Below are 18,605 nucleotides of genomic sequence, written 5' to 3' on the forward strand. Positions count from 1 at the left end.
CCTCTGCGGACTCTCTTTTTCAATTACACCTGTGGGGAAACTGTCGGCATTTCTGTAGGTGTAATTGACATGCTGCGATTTCCAAAACTATGCTGATTTTGGAAGTCGTGGCATGTCCGCACCGCAGACATCAATAATTTGCCCTAGAAACTCCTTTTAAGAAAAGACAGTTGCCCATGTGTATTTGCCTATCATATGTCAGTCTTATTTTCTTTATTAAAAGCTTTTTAGCTTATGTTGCCAGAAATTCATTTCAAGGGACCCTGATACCATGTTTCGGGCCCCTAAATCATTAACATGTCCTTATGCTGCTGGGGATGAGCCCAAAGTTACCTCTGGTGGGTCTGGCCTTCCTGTACTCAAGAGGCATGGTATACTCCTCTACTTCAATGACAAGATGAGTTTGGAAGATTAAAACTAATCAAACTCCTCAAATGAGAATGGATAGTATTGAGAATATAAAGTTTGGGGTATTAAACCCCATACTGTTGGATTTGGAGCCCTATACCTGGTGAGGGGTTCCCTTTGAGGACTCATTCAGATGGTTGCGTTCATGGTTGGTGGACACATTTTCTAGACTAAGTGAGCTCTTCAGAGCTGAACTCATTGCATCATAGTGATTTACAATGCTAAAATCATCATTTGAGTACACAACTGTAAACCTGCGGTAGTTCAGTTTAATTCACTTCACAGGAGCTGCGGCTGGTCAGAAAAAAGTGCCTACCACATGGTTTCTTGGACCAAACTCGGCTGTCTGAGTGGGTTTTAAACAGGTTGTCTAGTTTCAGCAATGATATTCTTTGCATAATAAAAAGTTGTACAGTTTTCCAATGTACAGTCCTATGAAAAAGTTTGGGCACCCCTATTAATCTTAATCATTTTTAATTCTAAATATTTTGGTGTTTACAGCAACCATTTCAGTTTTATATATCTAATAACTGATGGACACAGTAATATTTCAGGATTGAAATGAAGTTTATTGTACTAACAGAAAATGTGCAATATGCATTAAACCAAAATTTGACCGGTGCAAAAGTATGAGCACCTCAACAGAAAAGTGACATTAATATTTAGTACATCCTCCTTTTGCAAAGATAACAGCCTCTAGTCGCTTCCTGTAGCTCTTAATCAGTTCCTGGATCCTGGATGAAGGGATTTTGGACCATTCCTCTTTACAAAACAATTCAAGTTCAGATAAGTTTGATGGTCGCCGAGCATGGACAGCCCGCTTCAAATCATCCCACAATTGTTCAATGATATTCAGGTCTGGGGACGGGGATGGCCGTTCCAGAACATTGTAATTGTTCCTCTGCATGAATCCCTGAGTCGATTTGGAGCGGTGTTTGGGATCATTGTCTTGCTGAAATGTCCATCCCCGGCGTAACTTCAACTTCGTCACTGATTCTTGAACATTATTCTCAAAAATCTGCTGATACTGAGTGGAATTCATGCGACCCTCATCTTTAACAAGATTCCCGGTGCCGGCATTGGCCACACAGCCCCAAAGCATGATGGAACCTCCACCAAATTTTACAGTCGATAGCAAGTGTTTTTCTTGGAATGCTGTTTTATTTGGACGCCATGCATAACGCCTTTTTGTATGACCAAACAACTCAATCTTTGTTTCATCAGTCCACAGGACCTTCTTCCAAAATGAAGCTGGCTTGTCCAAATGTGCTTTTGCATACCTCAGGCGACTTTGTGGTGTTCTTGCAGAAACGGCTTCTTTCTCATCACTCTCCCATATAGCTTTTCCTTGTGCAAAGTGCGCTGTATTGTTGACCGATGCACAGTGACATCATCTGCAGCAAGATGATGCTGCAGCTCTTTGGAGGTGGTCTGTGGATTGTCCTTGACTGTTCTCACCATTCTTCTTCTCTGCCTTTCTGATATTTTTCTTGGCCTGCCACTTCTGGGCTTAACAAGAGCTGTCCCTGTGGTCTTCCATTTCCTTACTATGTTCCTCACAGTGGAAACTGACAGGTTAAATCTCTGAGACAACTTTTTGTATCCTTCCCCTGAACAACTATGTTGAACAATCTTTGTTTTCAGATCATTTGAGAGCGGGCTGTCCATGCTCGGCGACCATCAAACTTAACTGAACTTGAATTGTTTTGTAAAGAGGAATGGTCCAAAATACCTTCATCCAGGATACAGGAACTAATTAAAAGCTACAGGAAGCGACTAGAGGCTGTTATCTTTGCAAAAGGAGGATCTACTAAATATTAATGTCACTTTTCTGTTAAGGTGCCCATACTTAATTTTGGTTTTTCTATTAGTACAATAAACCGCATTTCAATCCTGAAATATTACTGTGTCCATCATTTATTAGATATATCAAACTGAAATGGCTGTTGCAAACACCAAAATATTTAGAACTAAAAAGAATTAAGTTTAATAGGGGTGCCCAAACTTTTTCATAGGACTGTACTTTTTGTACAAGTTCCTCGAGGTTTTCTAGATCTCTGCTTGCTTTCATTCTTTGTTTACATCCAGGAGATAGAGATCAGTCCATGGTCATGTGATGGACACAGATCCACAGCTTGTTACAAGACATGTCTGATTACTGTGCTGTGACTGTAACAAAGAATGATAGCAAGCAGTGATGTGAGTGTTGTAGGGTCCCCAACGAAGATGAAAATATAGTCTAAATAATATAGTAAAACTTATTAAAGCACTTATGGAAAATTAAAGGGGTTAGATGCCAAATGTGGTGGTGATAAATTGTAATTCAAGTGGTTTATTTTAAACTAAAGAAAAGCATAAAATAATATGGCACTTGTAAAACGTAAATTATCATTGGATTAAATGTTTTTTGACTCATCTCTGAGACTAAGGGATCATCATAGCAATCTGTATACATCTAGGGAATAGAGTATTATTTCTTGGGATATGTGATAGCTGGATACAGGGGCGTAACTACCGGGGAAGCAGTGGAGGCAGCTGCCACAGGGCCCGAGACATTAGGGGCCCGGCGACAGCCGCTAACGCTGCGTTTTTTTTGTTTTTTTTTAATAGTCCGTTACCGGCTGGAGTTACTACAGCCGGGAAGGGCAATATATACTTACCAATCCCGGCAGGGGCCGGGATCGGTAAGTGACGGCGCGGGCCCCACAAGCACATTTATACTCGGGGGTCTTTTTGGACCCTCAAGTATAACGATCGGAGGCCCGGGAGAGGTAAGATAACATAAAAAACTGTGTTATTTACCTCTCCAGGCAGGCTTCGACCTACTTGTGTGACGTCATATGACCCCTGACGCAGGTCCCCGGTCACATGATGTCCCGGAAGATGGCCGACAGCGACAGACAATGCAGGGGAGTCGGGAGATAGGTAAGTAACAGTAGTTTGTTATGTTTGTATCCCTCTGGGTCTCCGATTATTATTCTCTGGAGTTATTACTGCTCTGTCCCCAGAGTATAATAATTGTTCATGTGTGTCCACAATGGGACATAATACTGTGTACTGGGGCCAGTATGGGGACACAATACTGTGGCCACTATGGGGACATAATACTGTGTACAGGGGCTAATATGGGGTATTATAGTGTGCGCAGAAGTGCACGTGCGCGGGGGGGCTGCGGCGGCAGTAGGGGTCAGTTGGTTGAGGTCTTCAGCGTCAGGGGGGGCCCATGTCAAAAGTTTGCCACGGGGCCCCGCCATTCCTAGTTACGTCACTGGCTGGTTTACTACCTTGGAGGGTCATTCCCTGTCAAGTGAACCAATGATTTTTCCCTCTATATTTTTAATTCTTTTGAGATTTTGTCATTTGGTAATAGTGTGTCAGAGAATGCAAAATGTGAAGAAAAAAAAATTCTAGAAATTTTTTTGGATTTTTAATTGATTTTCAAAGTTCAGAAAAAGTGCGAATTTCGGTGTTTCCTGCCTTTACATTTCTCCTCATAACTTAGGCTAGAAAAAAGATAGAGAAACAAAATAAACGCCATTCTACTCAGAACTATACAGGCTTTCACCAAATGTCACAAGAGTATCTTTGTTAATATTTTACCCATGTGAATGCAAACGCAAAATTTTAAAACGCATTTCCGAAAAAAACGTTTTATTTAAAAATTTCAAAAAAATGCACATGGGCCTGCTATGCCCTTAGCCACATCTGTACCAAAATTCAAGTTGGGATCGCGATGGGATAATATTTTAAAATATGACTATTACAGTGTCATTCCGAAAATCTTGAATTCAGATCTGTTCAGTCTGTGGTCTAAAATGACAGTGAAGTCCATGAAGTGGTAGAAGGCGGCACAAGATTGGCAATGGATGACATAACTGGTTATGTGACCTGTGAATATGATCGGCGCTGGTGGCTGGCTACTGTACTCTCCAAAGATTGTGAAAATGAAGACAATAAAATTGACTTTTTTGCATCCTTCTGGTCCAGCACCATCCTTTGTGTATCCAAGAAAACCAGACATTTTACAAGTCAACAAAAATCAGATATTAACTCAGGTGGAGCCTAACACCATGACAGGCCGTACATACTCTTTGACACAAAAGGAAATGGCCATTGCTAGTAAGCGCTTATGGACAAGATTACATTTCACTCACTAGAAAGGACAAATTGATGATAAAAGGCCAGTAGTTTAAAAATGTCCTATTAATTGTTTGATTGGTTCATATTTTATAGAATGAGGATTTATCTACTGGACTATTTTTCTTAATTAATTACATGTTTAGTGATATAATAAAAAACAATTGTTACATGTAGAAATAGGTGTTATAAATATTGGTTATTGTACTCTTGTTAACATATAATTAGGATGAGACTATTTAGAAAATCGCACTTGAGGATATGAGCAGCTCTTTTCTTTCGGTTTGTTCAATGCATTCAGGTTGAAAATGCTGGACAAGTTGTGTTCTGATGATAAGATGTATTTATTCTGGCACTTATGGGATTTGTTTTTTGTTTCTCTTTATTGTTGCATATAAGTGTTGAATTCAGCAAGTTGTAATTTGAAAAGAAAAAAGGAAGAAGCTCACACAAACATAAAATCAGATGATTCAAGGCTTAAATTTTTTTTTTTTTTTAAATTGATCCCAATTTGGTCCCAAGTTGAAAACCTGTACAAATATAACCAAGAACACAAGTAACACAAATGCATTTTTTTCACTATTTTAGAACATACGTTTTTTTCACAATTGCGCATCAAAATTTTGAATTTGATTTCGCCAAAACAAAATATAAAGAAACATCGTCTTGTGACATATCAAATGAAAGCCGGTACCGCTCTGAGAAAAATGATGCATCTACCACCTATTTATCTTAATTCTAGCCCAAGATATGTTAAAAAATGTAAAGCCATACCAGGCCAAAATTCACACTTTCAAAACTTTAGAAGTCTATAAAAAATTAACTGATGAAGAAAAAAATTCAAAACTTTTTATTTGTAATTAACTTAAGTTGTACTTCATAAAAAATAAAAAAAATCTAAAGACGTCAGGTAAAAAAATATTCCTATTTGGATCACTTGATATGGAATGACCCAGGATCAGGATACATAACCCTGTTTTCCATGATGTTTAGGTAAGGTTTACATCTGAAAAGAGACTGGTGTTCTATCCTACTGCTACTAAAAGAGTAGTCTACCAGGAGAGTCTCCTGTTATCAACATTTCCAACGGCTTCAATAGACACATGGTTAGTCCCTTTAAACTCACATCCAAGTTCCAAGTAGAATTCTCTTTTTTTTTTTTTTTTAAAAGATAATCTGTAGGCTGCCACAAATAATCTTTTTAGCCACCTTTGACTGACAAAGTCGTCAAAATAAGAGCTTGGAGCTGAAATTTGTGTTTTTAAAGTACTAGGATTGAGCCTATTTCATAGTCTGCTTCAAGGAAGTCCGTTAGGATGACGAAGGTTGTGTCTTTTATCCTTACACCAGGAAATGAACTTTTTCCAGACTTTGTTATGTATAGTATTAGTTACATATTTCCTACTTCTTTTCTAATTTAAGGATAACCAACTCAGGCAAACCCCTAGACCTTAGGACGGCAGTTTCAGAAGCCATACAGCTAAGTTGATATTCTGAGTTTCTGCTTGATAATTGTCAGTTTTAAGCTCACTTATCAAATCCTCTTTGGCCAGAATGGGTAAATCAAAATTACTTTCACTCTCTGTCTTGACTTTCTGGAGGATTCTTGGCAGGAGGGGTAGAGAGGGAAGGCATATCCACTCCTAAACTTTTCTATCTGGAGTTAGGGAGAAGAAGAGAGCAACATATAGTGTTTTATGATCTGTAAAAATGCACACTTCCAAAACCCCCCATTGTTGAGTGACCCAGTGAAAAATACTTTATTTCAGGCACCATTCTGTTAGTTCATGTTACAAAAAAACACTCCATTTTACATTAGCTGCAAAGTGGATGGGATTCTAGCTAATCCCATCCACATATTGTAGAAAAATATCTGGAGCGGAAAAGCAGTGTCCATTATACCTACAGAAGCGCTAGCATTTTCTGTATAGCTATAAGGGCAGTAATTCTGCAGAGGAAAACTCTGTGTGTAAAAAAAAAAAACACTGCAAAAAAAATGCAATGCTTTTCTGCCATGGTCATTTTCACAGCGTTTTTTGGCTGCGGCTCATTATGTGGGGCCTTAATCTAAAGTAAGCTTCTATACTTCTATCTTATGCTCAATCCACTCCTGGCTGTAACTCAACAAAAATGCTGCAAAATCTGCAATAATAAACGCTGCGTAGGGCTTCAGCCTGAGATTTTTTTTTACCATATAAATTTTCCCATAGCGCTTTGCAAACACCAGAGTTGTGGTGCGTGGTCTGGGCATGTGAGAACGGTCGTGTGCCTGGAGCATGTCTTCCTATGTAACAAACTGGGCTATTCACCAGCAGATTTCATTCTTTATCACCCATATGACCTGGGGGCAGTGGTGTAACTAGGAATGTCGGGGACCCAAGGCGAACATTTTACATGGGCCCCCCTCACCTCAACTGACCCCCCTCCTGAAGACCCTGACCAACCGACTCCCCCCCCCCCCCATGTGCAAACCGCATTCCTGCACACATTATGTATATAAAAAAAAAAAAAAAGAAAATATTTTGTTGTCACTCACCATATGAAACCAAGAAGTCTTCAGGGTGTGCAATCCGTGCTCCGGGACTCAGCCGAGCTTAGTAATATACATCAATACAAAAAGAAGTACGTTTTCCACAGCCCAGCTTCTTAAAATTTAACTTTTAATCCATGAAGTTTTTTAAAAATATAATGTGCAAAAAAGGTAGAAAATACATACAAAAAAAGTGAAAATAGCAAGGTTAAAATGACGCAACTGACGCGTTTCGAGATTATAGATCTCTTAATCTTAGCATGATTCAATCCTCAGCTAATTTCCTCAGAGGAAATTTCAAATCTAAGAAAGAGAGGAGGATTTAGAGTACAAGATCATGACACTGTTTCAACACTCCAGGAGGGGTTGAATCTGTCACATGGGTTTATGGCCCCATACAGAAATCACTGATCTAAAGCAGCCATAAAAGACCACTCTTTGAACTGTGGATAAAGACCTTGGGAAGTGACAATTGTTTACTTGTATGTACAAATAACATTGTATTCCTATGTGCCCCTTTGTACATAAATATGCATTCTTCAGAAACTGTTTTTAAATATACCTGAGGAAAAAGCCGAGAGATTCGAAAGTTTGTAATCTGTCATCATTGTTAGTTACTATTAGTCTACTGAAGACTTCCAAGTTTTTTTTAATATTTAATACCCACTGGCTAACACGGTACAAAAACAAATTTTTTCCTTATACCACTATTCCTTCAGTTACTTTTTGTTGCCTGATATGCCAGAGTTCAGTTCTCTGATTGTCTGTCTCAGGACTCTATGTTCAGATTCAAGCAGGGAGATTTGTTACATATTATTCACCAAAACTAATGTTGGGAGCTAAAGAAAAAAAAAAAATCCAATCAGAACACCAGAATCAGTAGAGCATCAGTTTCACTGACAGGACTTTTGGTTCCATTTTCTTTTTAACATTTTTTTTTCATTGATTTTCCAATATATAGAGAAAATAAAATAAAAAAAACAAAAAACATACAACCTATAGAATCATGGGCTCTTAGATAAATTTTCACAAACTCAAAATTACCCATTGAAGACAATGGGTCCATGGGAAGTGGAAAAACAAAACTGATTCCACAAGGGATGCAAACAGACAAAAAACAAACAAAAACAAACAAAAAAACCCACACACATGGTAGACTGGTTCCAATTTTCTATATAAAACCTAAGGTTTTGTTAGAATAGTTCCCCTCAAACCTACTACTCTCACCCTAAACTCACCATAAAACTTGCATACAATCACAGCATAAGGGGCCTTGGCCTTTCCAATATCACTTTAAGATAAATGCATCACAAGTTAAACTTAAGATTTAAATATATTTTTATTGAAATACATTGGACAGTTAATAAAATATATCAGCAGCAGCAAGAAGAAAATGTGAAACGAATCAAGCCACCCATGTTTTGTAGACACAAACTTAGCAGTATCCTAAATAAACACAAAACAATGGTCTGCATTTAATTACTTCTGTCCTTTTAATGTCAGTTGTACAAAAAAACACAACAATTCTATCTTTAAGTCACCTATATCAAAAAGTTAACTTCTTCACTCTTGATACAGATATCAGAAATGCAACTTTAGAAAAATAAAAAAAATGGAAAAAAAAAAATAAATCATCAATGAAGACTCCAGTGCAGTTGTGAGGCTTCACTGTAGATTATCTCTCAACTTTTATATTGTTCTTTTTTTCTTCATATAACATTTATATTAAAAGGAACTTATGTGATGCACCTTCTATATATTATGCAATTGTAAAATTGCATTTGAATGGTTATCCCCAAACATTACATTTAGGTGCACTGTGACAAGCCTTAAACCTCAAGTATTTTAACAATTAAGATGCTTATAATGAAGTTAAAACAAAAATCAATTTTCAATTTAAAGTTGTGGATATAGACAGAGTACAGGGTAAGTTTTATGCAACCATGAAACGATTACTATGTTTAATCTATTTACCAATATCTAGAAACCTGTTGATGTGAAATATTTTAAAGAATAGCAAAAGGTTTTAATTGACAGTTAGCTAGTGAGGTATATAAGCAGGTTTTACTATTGGTTGTATGTGATCCCTTTAGATCTTCAAAAGCAGTCATAGAATAGTAACGTTCACAAAATGAAAGATCTTAGAAGCCCCTCTAACAAAATGGAATAGAACAATTTAGCAAAGAACTCATATTAAGCAATGGTTATGGTGTAATGGATCTGCTCTTAAAAGTGGTAAACTGAACTACTTCCAAGATTAGATATTTATAATTGTAGGAGTCTCAGTTCTTTCACCTTCATTGTACACTTCAAAGTAGTTGCTTGGGACAATCACAAAGCCAGCGCCATTTTTATAATCTAACACCTCTTTTTCCAGTTTTTCCAGGCTGCGCTCTTGCCTTCTGCATCTCTGGTTTGCAATTCTAAGCTTTTTTCTCAGTTTATCAACCTGCTCTTCCAGCTGCTGTATTCGCCTCCTTTGATGGACTGTATCTTCCACTGTATAATTGTGGTCACATATCACTGCTATGTGACTTGGAGTATAAGGGGGAGGCAATAGTAAACCAATAGCAGGATCTATTTCTGGAACAGCAGGAAGAGTGACGTTTTGTTCCTCCTGTTTAACATTCTTAGTGCTCTAAAATAAAATGACAGAAATGTTAAAATATTAGAAGTACATAAACAGACGCATATACAGACACAGCAGAGCCAATCCAAACTTCTGCAACGTGGTATTTTATCACAGAAGAAAAATGGTTTACCAATTTACTTCTCATTGAGTTTTTTTGTCATCTTTGTTACAATATCATGCTGCAGCAGTTTAACCAATTCCAGAAGTTTGGGTTAATAGAGGTGGCCCAACAGGATACTAGAGCCTCCTTGTACCATTTTTCCCAATAAAAAGTATAACTTTAATTTATCATCATTTCATTCGCTTAAGTTTCATTTGACGCCAGCGACAACAACTTGGTGCCTTATTTTTCTTTTGTCATTGGCTGTAGTATGTGGTGATAAGCATACAGTTCTGAGAACTATTGTACAGTGGAAAAGGCACCCCTGTTCTAATGGCAGAAACTGAACAAGTCATTGAGAGCAGCACTGAAGTGCTTAGATAAAGGGATGGGACCCTAGGTTCCCATGACAGCAAGGGGCCAACAATGCCCTATAAGTCTGCCACATACTGTGAAAGTCTATAAGACATTTTGCAGTCATTACATTTTTGACCAGGAGATCAGATGTTCAAGTCTTGGAAAAAATAAAAAAAATTATGTAGAATAAAAATGCTAAACTAACAAATAAAATGTACAAATACGGCAACTCCAAAGTTTTGGTTTTATTTTAAGGGTAAAAACCCCCCAAAACAACTAACCTATATAAGTCTGGTATTGCCGTAATCATACTGACACACACAATACCAGTGCTGTTTTTTTTATTTATAAATTCAACCCATTCTGATTTTTTTTCCCCAGCACATCATATGAAATATTAAATAGTAACACTACGAAGCACAATTTGTGTCACAAAAATAAGCCCTCATACAGTTCTGTGAAAAGAAAAAAAAAAAGTTATGGAGTTTAGAAGGCAGGGGGAAGAAAAACAAACATTGGCTGCAGCGGGGAAGCGGTTGAATACATCTTTAAAAGTTATTTTACCAATGTTGACAATTGCCTGACAGCCATGTAGGCCACCTGCTTGGATAATTTTGATGGATAGACCAATACATGTAGATCTATGCAGGGTACTCCTAATCTCTGGCTAGATTCAAGTCCTAGAGGTGTGACCCAATTCCACTAGGCACTTATGGCATATCATGTGGCTATAGCCATAAATGCCCAGATGGAAATACCCCTGTTCAAAGTCAAAAAAGGAATTTGAACTTACAATCGGCTTATTATCTGTGTAAGAGAACACAGTTGGCACAGCATTATCCTTGAGTAGCTTATTGTTACAGGCTCTCTTAAAGCAGTCAGGTGTAAAATGGTCAGAGCAGATACTACTGTACTTGGTCGGTTTAAAGTCGGCTCTTCTGACTGCTGCCTCCCATTTCTTGCAAAGAAGTGGTCTTGTTAATGGAAACCTACAGGACGTAAAACAACAAAAAAAAAAAAAAACAGAAAAGACATTACGTTAAACATTCTCCTGGACAAAGAAAACACATTAGAAAAGCTTCCAATATTTACCTTGAGTACATTTATGCACTAATTCAGATGGCCGTAATGCAGCTGCATTTTAGATTCATTTTTAGGGTCAGTTCACACGGCGGCAACCTTTTCACGTGGCTATCTGCAACAAGATGCTGATGCACTGCATAGGCATCCCGCTCCTGATTAGGTCTGGATAAATAGGCCTAATCAGGGGCATTCTTGAGCAGCGGATGCCATGGCCGACTCAGCCGCGGAAGATAGGGCATGTCGCATTTTTTTTTCCGGTAGCTGCAAAAAAAAAAATCTCTAGCAGAAGAAAACGGTGAGTGAATCCCATTGAAATGAATGGGAGGTGTTTTTGCAGGTAAATTTTGAGGCGGATTCTGCAACAAAATCCACCTGCAAAAAACTCTTTGTGAACATATCCTTAGGGTAAGTTCACACGGGGTATTTTGGACCGGATTTTGACATGGAGGCCGCCTCAGAATCCGGTCCAAAAAAAGACTAGCCGCGACTAGATGCCGGTGCAGTGAACCGGCATCCAGTCGCGCATTCCACTCCGGATTAGGCTAAAATGAACAGGCCTAGTCGGGAGGGAGTGTCGCGCAGGAGAAGCTGCAGCGGATTCCGCCGCAAAAAAGGGCAGTTAACTTTTTTTTCCCCGCAAGCAGCATAAAACCGATTGTGGAAAAAGAAGTGAAAGGCTCCCACTGAAGCCAATGGTCGGTGTTTTTTGGAACCGGATTCTGAGGTGGATTCAGCGTCAAAAAACCCTGTGTAAACTTACCCTTAGAACCACAACTCCTTGCCCAATTGAATTGATGGGCAGCAGAATCTCCTTAAGCTGCTTTCACATGAATGACCAGTTTTGTATAGAATTAGAACAATAAAGGATGTGGCACATCTTAGTAGATTTCCATATTTATCAGTGACCAATTTGCTCTTCACTCTGTTACTAGATAAAGACTGTAAATGATGGCATCAAAAGCAAAATGGATTCAAGGAAGGGCTTGACTGGGCTTTCCTCACACAGTGAGTACGATTTGCATTAGAGGGGTAGGGAGTTTTTTTTTGTTTTTTTTTTACCACTTCTGTACCACTCCTTGGGTTTTTATGATAGTGGTTGTCTCGTTCTGCAAGGACGTACCGGTACGTCATTGCAGTTTTAAGCAGCTGTATGAAATTGTGTGACTGCAGAAGGGGGAATGCAGCTGTTACTACAGCCAAAGCTCCCCTAGAGAAGGCAGGGATGCTTAAATACCATTCCTGCCTTCTGAATCGCTGTGTACACAATACTCAATGAGCGCTGTGTACCCAGCTATGGGAGCCGCCACGATGCGGCTCCCCTCTGACCCAGAAGTCATGTGACCCAACAGAGATCAGAGTCTGTTACAGGACCCAGATCAGCTCTGCAGTCACGGGCAGAAGGCTGCATTCCTCCTGTAACTGAGAATATATGCATCAGCCCCAGTTACAAGGGAAATCAGCATCCCCACAAAAACAATAGTGTTAGGATGCCTCAAAAAGTCTATTATGACCTTATAGGGGCACAATGTAAAAAAATACAAAAAGAAATAAATAAAAGGTACACTAATAACATGCCCCTAGACCAACCCCTAACAACACAAAATAAAAATTATTGTAATGTAGAGGAAAAACTATATAGGCTGAGGCAACATGTTGCGGAAACGCAGCTTATTTTTGTGTTGCAGGTTTACAATAGTTTTTTGAGTCAAAGCCAAGAATGTCTACAAAAGGAATAAGGAAAATGTTCGTTCTTGTACCGTGTTAGCCAGTGGGTTAGAAATATAAAAAACCCCAAAAAAACTTGATCGTCTTCAGTAGTTGATACCTTTTTAATGGCTAACTCATAATGATGACAGATTACGACGTGTCGTATCAAGTAAATTTAAAACACTTCTGAAGGATGCATATTTATATACAAAAAAGGGCACATAGGGTGTTAGAATTCCAGGAGGGGGGGGGGGGGGGGGGTTTGTTAGTAATTGTCTCTACCAATTACTAACAACCCCCCCCCCTTCCTCCTAGAATTCTAACACCCTATGCGCCCTTTTTGTATATAAATATGCATCCTTCAGAAATGTTTTAAATTTACTTGATAACGGACCCGAGACGTTCCGAAACGTCGTAATCTGTCATCATTATGAGTTAGCCATTAAAAAGGTATCAACTACTGAAGACTACAAAAGGAATGGAAAAGATATATAGGAAATTTTTATACTTCTATCTTCTGCTCAATCCACTCCTGGTTGTGGCTCAAAAAAACAACATCTGCAACAAAAAAAGTAGCTTTTCTGTAGTGTATGGCCTCAACTTTAGGCTAAGTGCACACTGAGCTTTTTGGATCGGAACCTGAGGCTGCCTCAGATTCTGATCCATAAAATGTGTTGCGGAACTGAAAGCCGGTGCTGCGCACCCTCCTCCGGATCAGACTCAATGAATGGGCCTAATCCGGAGGAGGGATTTCTTCAAGCCAAATCGCAAGGCGACTCTGCCTGAAGAACGGACACGTCAGTTCTTTTTTTCCGGGAACCGGCAAAATCGGCTCCCAGAAAAGCCTACTGAGCGGCTCCCATTGATTTCAATGGGAGCCGTCTTTTTGATCTTGGTTTTGAGGCATTTACGGCCTCAAACTCTGACCAAAAAACTCTGTGTGAACTAAGCCTAAAGCCTCACAATGCGTCCTGCAGCAAAAAAAAAAAAAAAAAAAAAAAGGCAGTGCGGGAAAATCACGCGCACAACATATTGAAGTTCTTCCCACAGTGCTTTAGGCAGAAAGTTTGCAGAGGTTTCCTCTCTAGATTTTTTTTCTATTATATCGATGGGGAAACCGCCGGTGTTTCCGTAGGAATAATTGACATGCTGCGCTTTTCATATCCGTGTCGGTCATTAGTTGAATAAAAATGTGCCTAGTATTTAACCAGAGGAATTGGCCCAGTACTGAAGTGGTTAACTAACTGTCGCTATCTAGGATAAAGCTGAATTCACACCTGGAATCCTTGTTGTTCATTACTTCAGAAGTTGCAGGCCAATACCGCAATCCATGGGCCTGTGAGGCACACCCAAAAGTCAGAGGGTAGCCCCAGGTTTAGGAATCACATAGATGTGGAACATTTTACTGTTTCCACTTATTTCTCTTGCATACCTAGTGCCTACACACCTGAACCCCAGGACTCCAGCGCTAAACAGGGGGCCATGTGCTCAGGAAACTGGTTACTTCAAGTATATAATCGTGCCATACTAGTTACATGAAGTAGTAATGTTTAGCGGAGAGTAGCGCCCCCTTTCTGCAATGAAACATTTCTGACATATCATGGTAAAACCTAATAATATACAAATCGTATAAACTTGGCCTCTGAGACTACACCATGAACGCGCACCACACACCACACACCGCCGGAGTCAACTACGCGCTTCGGCCACAGCGCATGCGCACATCGTCCTTTAGAGGGCGCGCGCACGGCAATGGTTTCGAGCAGAGCGAAAACCAATCGGCCGCACTCCGTCTTCCCGTACGTTACTTACTTGTGAAACGAGATGGGTTTATCTTTATCATATCGGTTCTTGCAGCCGTAAGCAGAACAGGACTGTACCATCGTGTCGGCTTTACTCCGCCTGGCTCTTTGTTTTCAATGCTGACCTGGGCCGGCTTTTGCTCGTACAAAGATACAGACGAATATCGTCAGGCTTCCCCAGTTCACCGGCTTAATGGATAAATATGTCTGCCCCGCCGCAGATTACCGTTTTTTAAAAGGGAGAGAAATTAGTGAGTAGCGCTCCTCCCGGCTCCAAGATGGCTGACAACGCTTCAACTGTCGTCACGTTTGCTAACTCAGCGTACGCTACCATTTGTCAGCTTGAGTCACATGACTATATTTGCATAGTTCCCGCCCAGGTCTCGTGTATTCCGTTTTTGTTTGTTTTTTACACAACGAGGATACGTCACGGTCGGGTCGTTATGTGGGGCGAGCATGACGCCATCCATATCCATACATGATAAATACATTACTATCTATAGTACGATACTATATTATTAGCTTCCAATACTGTTTCAGTATCAGAGGGGATTGTATTCGTGCTACACAAACTAGATAGGTTTTAGGTTTAAGAAAACCAATACAGAAGCTAAAATGACAGGGGAAGTTCTGTTTTACTTCAGGAATCATATTCATAGGAAAATAAACGTTACAACCTTTAGCAGTGTAGAAAGACTGGTGTACATACACAAAGTATCCTCAAGGTATCACTTGTAGGCTGGCTTCACACAGGGAATTTTGGACTGGATTTTGACGCGGAGGCCACCTCAGTATCCGGTCCAAAAAACGGCTAGCTGTGACTGGATGCAAGTGCAGTCGCAGGACTCCGCTCCAGATTAGGCCCAAATGAATGGGCCTAGTCGGGAGGGAGGTGTTGTGCTGTGGACGCTGCGGAGGATTACGCCGTGGCAAGTAAGGGCAGGTCGCTTCTATTTTCTGCGAGCGCCACAAAACCGCTAGCGGAAAAAAGAAGTGAATGGCTTCCATTGAAGTCAATGGGAGGCGTTTTTTTGGACCGGATCCTGAGGCAGATACTGCGAAAAAATCCGGTCCAAAAATCCCCGTGTGAACTCAGCCGTATAAGCACATTTATGGGTGCTTGCTCTGTATCTGCGACTTGTGTACTATATGAAATAAATGTTTCATACATTAAAATAATATACTAAGTGTTCTACCGTGTTTGTCCATTTTTGTATCAAGTCAATTTTTTTAATGCTGAGCCGCGCCTCTAACGCCATTCCTGCCACTGTTGACGCCCTACCAAGTATGTTCATACACTTTCACAGGTAGGGGGCGTTCACACTACCGTCTGTTTCCGACAGGTAGTGTCCGCTCCTAGTGTCCGTTCAAAATCTCGCACAGACATTAGGAGCGGACACTAGCTGTGTCCGCGACACTTGTCATTCATTTAAATGGCGATCGGGTGCGTTCTTTTGCACTCCGTGCCTGTCCTTCACTGTCCGCATGTAAAGATCTCCAACTTTTCAAGCGGGCAGAAAAACCCGACATGTAGCCTGCAAAAGAAATGAAGATTTTTTTTGCAATGAATTAGTATTGTAATGCATTACATTAATGATCAGACCCCCTGGGGTTCAAGACCCCTAGGTGGGTCTAATAAATGCAACAAAAAAAAAATTAAAAAAACCAAAATGTATTAAAAATTCAAATCACTCCCCTATCCCTAGAATACATTTAAAAGTACTTAAATACTGTGAAACACATACACATTAGGTATCGCTGTGTCCGAAAACGTTCGATCTACAAATCTATAAAAATATTTTTCCCGTACGGTAAATGCTTTAGCAGAAAAAAAAGTGCCAAACTGCTATCTTTTCATTGTTTTACCGTTGATAAAAATTTGAATAAAAAAGTGATTAAAGCAAGAGCAATTTCCCAAAATGGTATAACAAAAAAGTACACCAGGCCCCACAAAAATACTTGGCACAGTTTTGGATTTTTATTAAGGAGTTAAAATGTAAATAAAACCATATAAATTTGGTATCCCTGGATTCATACCGAAACATAAAATATAGGTGACATGTCATTTTGGCTGCACAGTAAACTCTGTAAAAACGAATCCCGTTAGATATCCCACAAATGCACTTTTTCTTAATATCCACCCCATTCTGAATTTTTTTCCAGCTTCCCAGTAGATTGTACAGAATAATTAATGGCGGCATCATGAAGAACAATTTGTCCCGTAAAAGACCTCATATGGATCTGAGAGTGGAACAATAAAAAAGATATGGGGCTTGGAAGGGAGGGGGTGGGGGAGTCAAAAACGATAAGCGAAAATCAAAGATTGTGTCGGCGGGAAGGGGTTAAAAAAACGGCTGAAGTAATGATTTTTCAGCATCTTGCCTCACAAAATATGGGAAAAAAGTGATCAGAAAGTCACATGTATTCCAAAATAATACCAATAAATAGCACAGCTGATTCTGTAAAATTTGCAAAAAATAAGCCTTCAACTAGCTTAGTAGGTAATGGATTTTTATTCTGCAAAAACAATATAAATGAGGTATTGCTATAGGGGTGCCTGACCCACAGAATACAGGTAATATATTACCTATGCTGAATGTAAAAAAAAATGTAAAATGCAATGCCAGAATTGGTGTTTTTTCAATTTGCTCAGAAAAAATGAATAACATTTAGTGAATAAGTTATAGGCACCCCAAAATGGTGTAATTAAAATGTACCGTATTTTTCGGACTATAAGACGCACTGGACTATAAGACCACCTAGGTTTTAGAGGAGGAAAATAGGGGAAAAAAATTTGGAAGCAAAAAATGGTAAAATATTTAATATATGGGAGTTGTAGTTTTGCAACAGCTGCAAGGCCACATTGACAGGTGACCCTGCAGCTGTACGGGGACGCATAGAGTGGTTTTTCTTGCGGGGCCAGAAGTACTTTTTAGTTATACCATTTTGGGGACTATCTATTGCTTAGATCACCTTGTATTGAAAAAAAACCCGGTGGCTTATGATATATGATTTTCTACTTTTATAGTTAGGCTCCCGGCTGTCACCCGAACAGGTCGGCTCTTGCGATATCGCCGCGCAGGAGCCGGCCTGCAACTTCACAGGTACGGGGCCGGTGGGGACCGGCCCCGGGGGGAGAAGGGGCCACCGATACTGACCCGGCATCCGCTGTACTAGAGAGGCGGATGCCGGCAAGGGATAGACGCCAGCACATGTGCCGTGGCCTGAGACATCGCTGCGCTCCTCTTCCCTGCATGAAGCCAGCGGCGGGGGGACAGAGGAGCGGAATAGCATCACTCCTCCCGCTGCTGGCTTCATGCAGGGCAGAGGAGCGCAGCAATGTCTCAGGCCCCGGCGTCTATCCCTCGCCCGCATCTGCCTCTCTATTACGGCGGGTGCCAGGCACCACATTCGGACTATAAGACGCACCCTTCTTTTCCCCCCAAATTTGGGGGAAAAAAAGTGCGTCTTATAGTCCGAAAAATACGGTATATCTCATCCTTCAAAAAAACAAGCTCTCCTATGTCTACATCACCAAAAAAAAAAGAAAAAAACTATAGCTTCTACAAGGCAATAGCAAGAAACGTAAAAATTGTCTCATCTTTAATGTAAAACTGACTGCTTCCAGAAGGAAATGCTTGCCAGATGTGGCGTCCTGCAGCAAAAACGCATAGCAGGAAAAACTGCATCGCATTGCAGTTCTTCCCGCAGTGCTCTAGACAGACAGTTCGCAGAGCTTTCCTCTACAGACTTTCTGTTTCAGTTATACCTGTAGGGAAACCACCGGCATTTCAGTTGGTATAATTGACATGCTGCAATTTCCCAAACCGCTCCAGTTTTGGAAATAGT

At 40.0% G+C, this 18,605-nt stretch overlaps 1 protein-coding gene across 1 annotated transcript; it reads right to left on the reverse strand.

The window, feature by feature from the left end:
* Positions 1-8,875: 8,875 nt before the first annotated feature.
* Positions 8,876-15,036, reverse strand: THAP1 (THAP domain containing 1). The gene is made up of 3 exons (XM_075264031.1): positions 14,767-15,036; positions 10,958-11,153; positions 8,876-9,713 (listed from the first exon to the last, which is right to left on the reverse strand). Exons 1-3 carry the CDS (start codon positions 14,835-14,837, stop codon positions 9,333-9,335), a joined length of 648 nt encoding a protein of 215 aa, XP_075120132.1. The 5' UTR covers positions 14,838-15,036; the 3' UTR covers positions 8,876-9,332.
* Positions 15,037-18,605: the final 3,569 nt, after the last annotated feature.

Source organism: Leptodactylus fuscus, chromosome 1 (genome assembly GCF_031893055.1).
Source record: "Leptodactylus fuscus isolate aLepFus1 chromosome 1, aLepFus1.hap2, whole genome shotgun sequence".
In the NCBI taxonomy this organism is placed as follows: Eukaryota; Metazoa; Chordata; class Amphibia; order Anura; family Leptodactylidae; genus Leptodactylus; species Leptodactylus fuscus.

Coding starts and splice junctions, on each gene's coding strand:
- THAP1 (XM_075264031.1), bottom strand. CDS start 14,837: ATGGTACAGTCCTGTTCTGCTTACGGCTGCAAGAACCGATATGATAAA. Junction 11,154..14,766: donor AAACCCATCTCGTTTCACAA/GTAAGTAACGTA, acceptor TACGTCCTGTAG/GTTTCCATTAACAAGACCAC. Junction 9,714..10,957: donor ACACAGATAATAAGCCGATT/GTAAGTTCAAAT, acceptor ATTTTATTTTAG/AGCACTAAGAATGTTAAACA.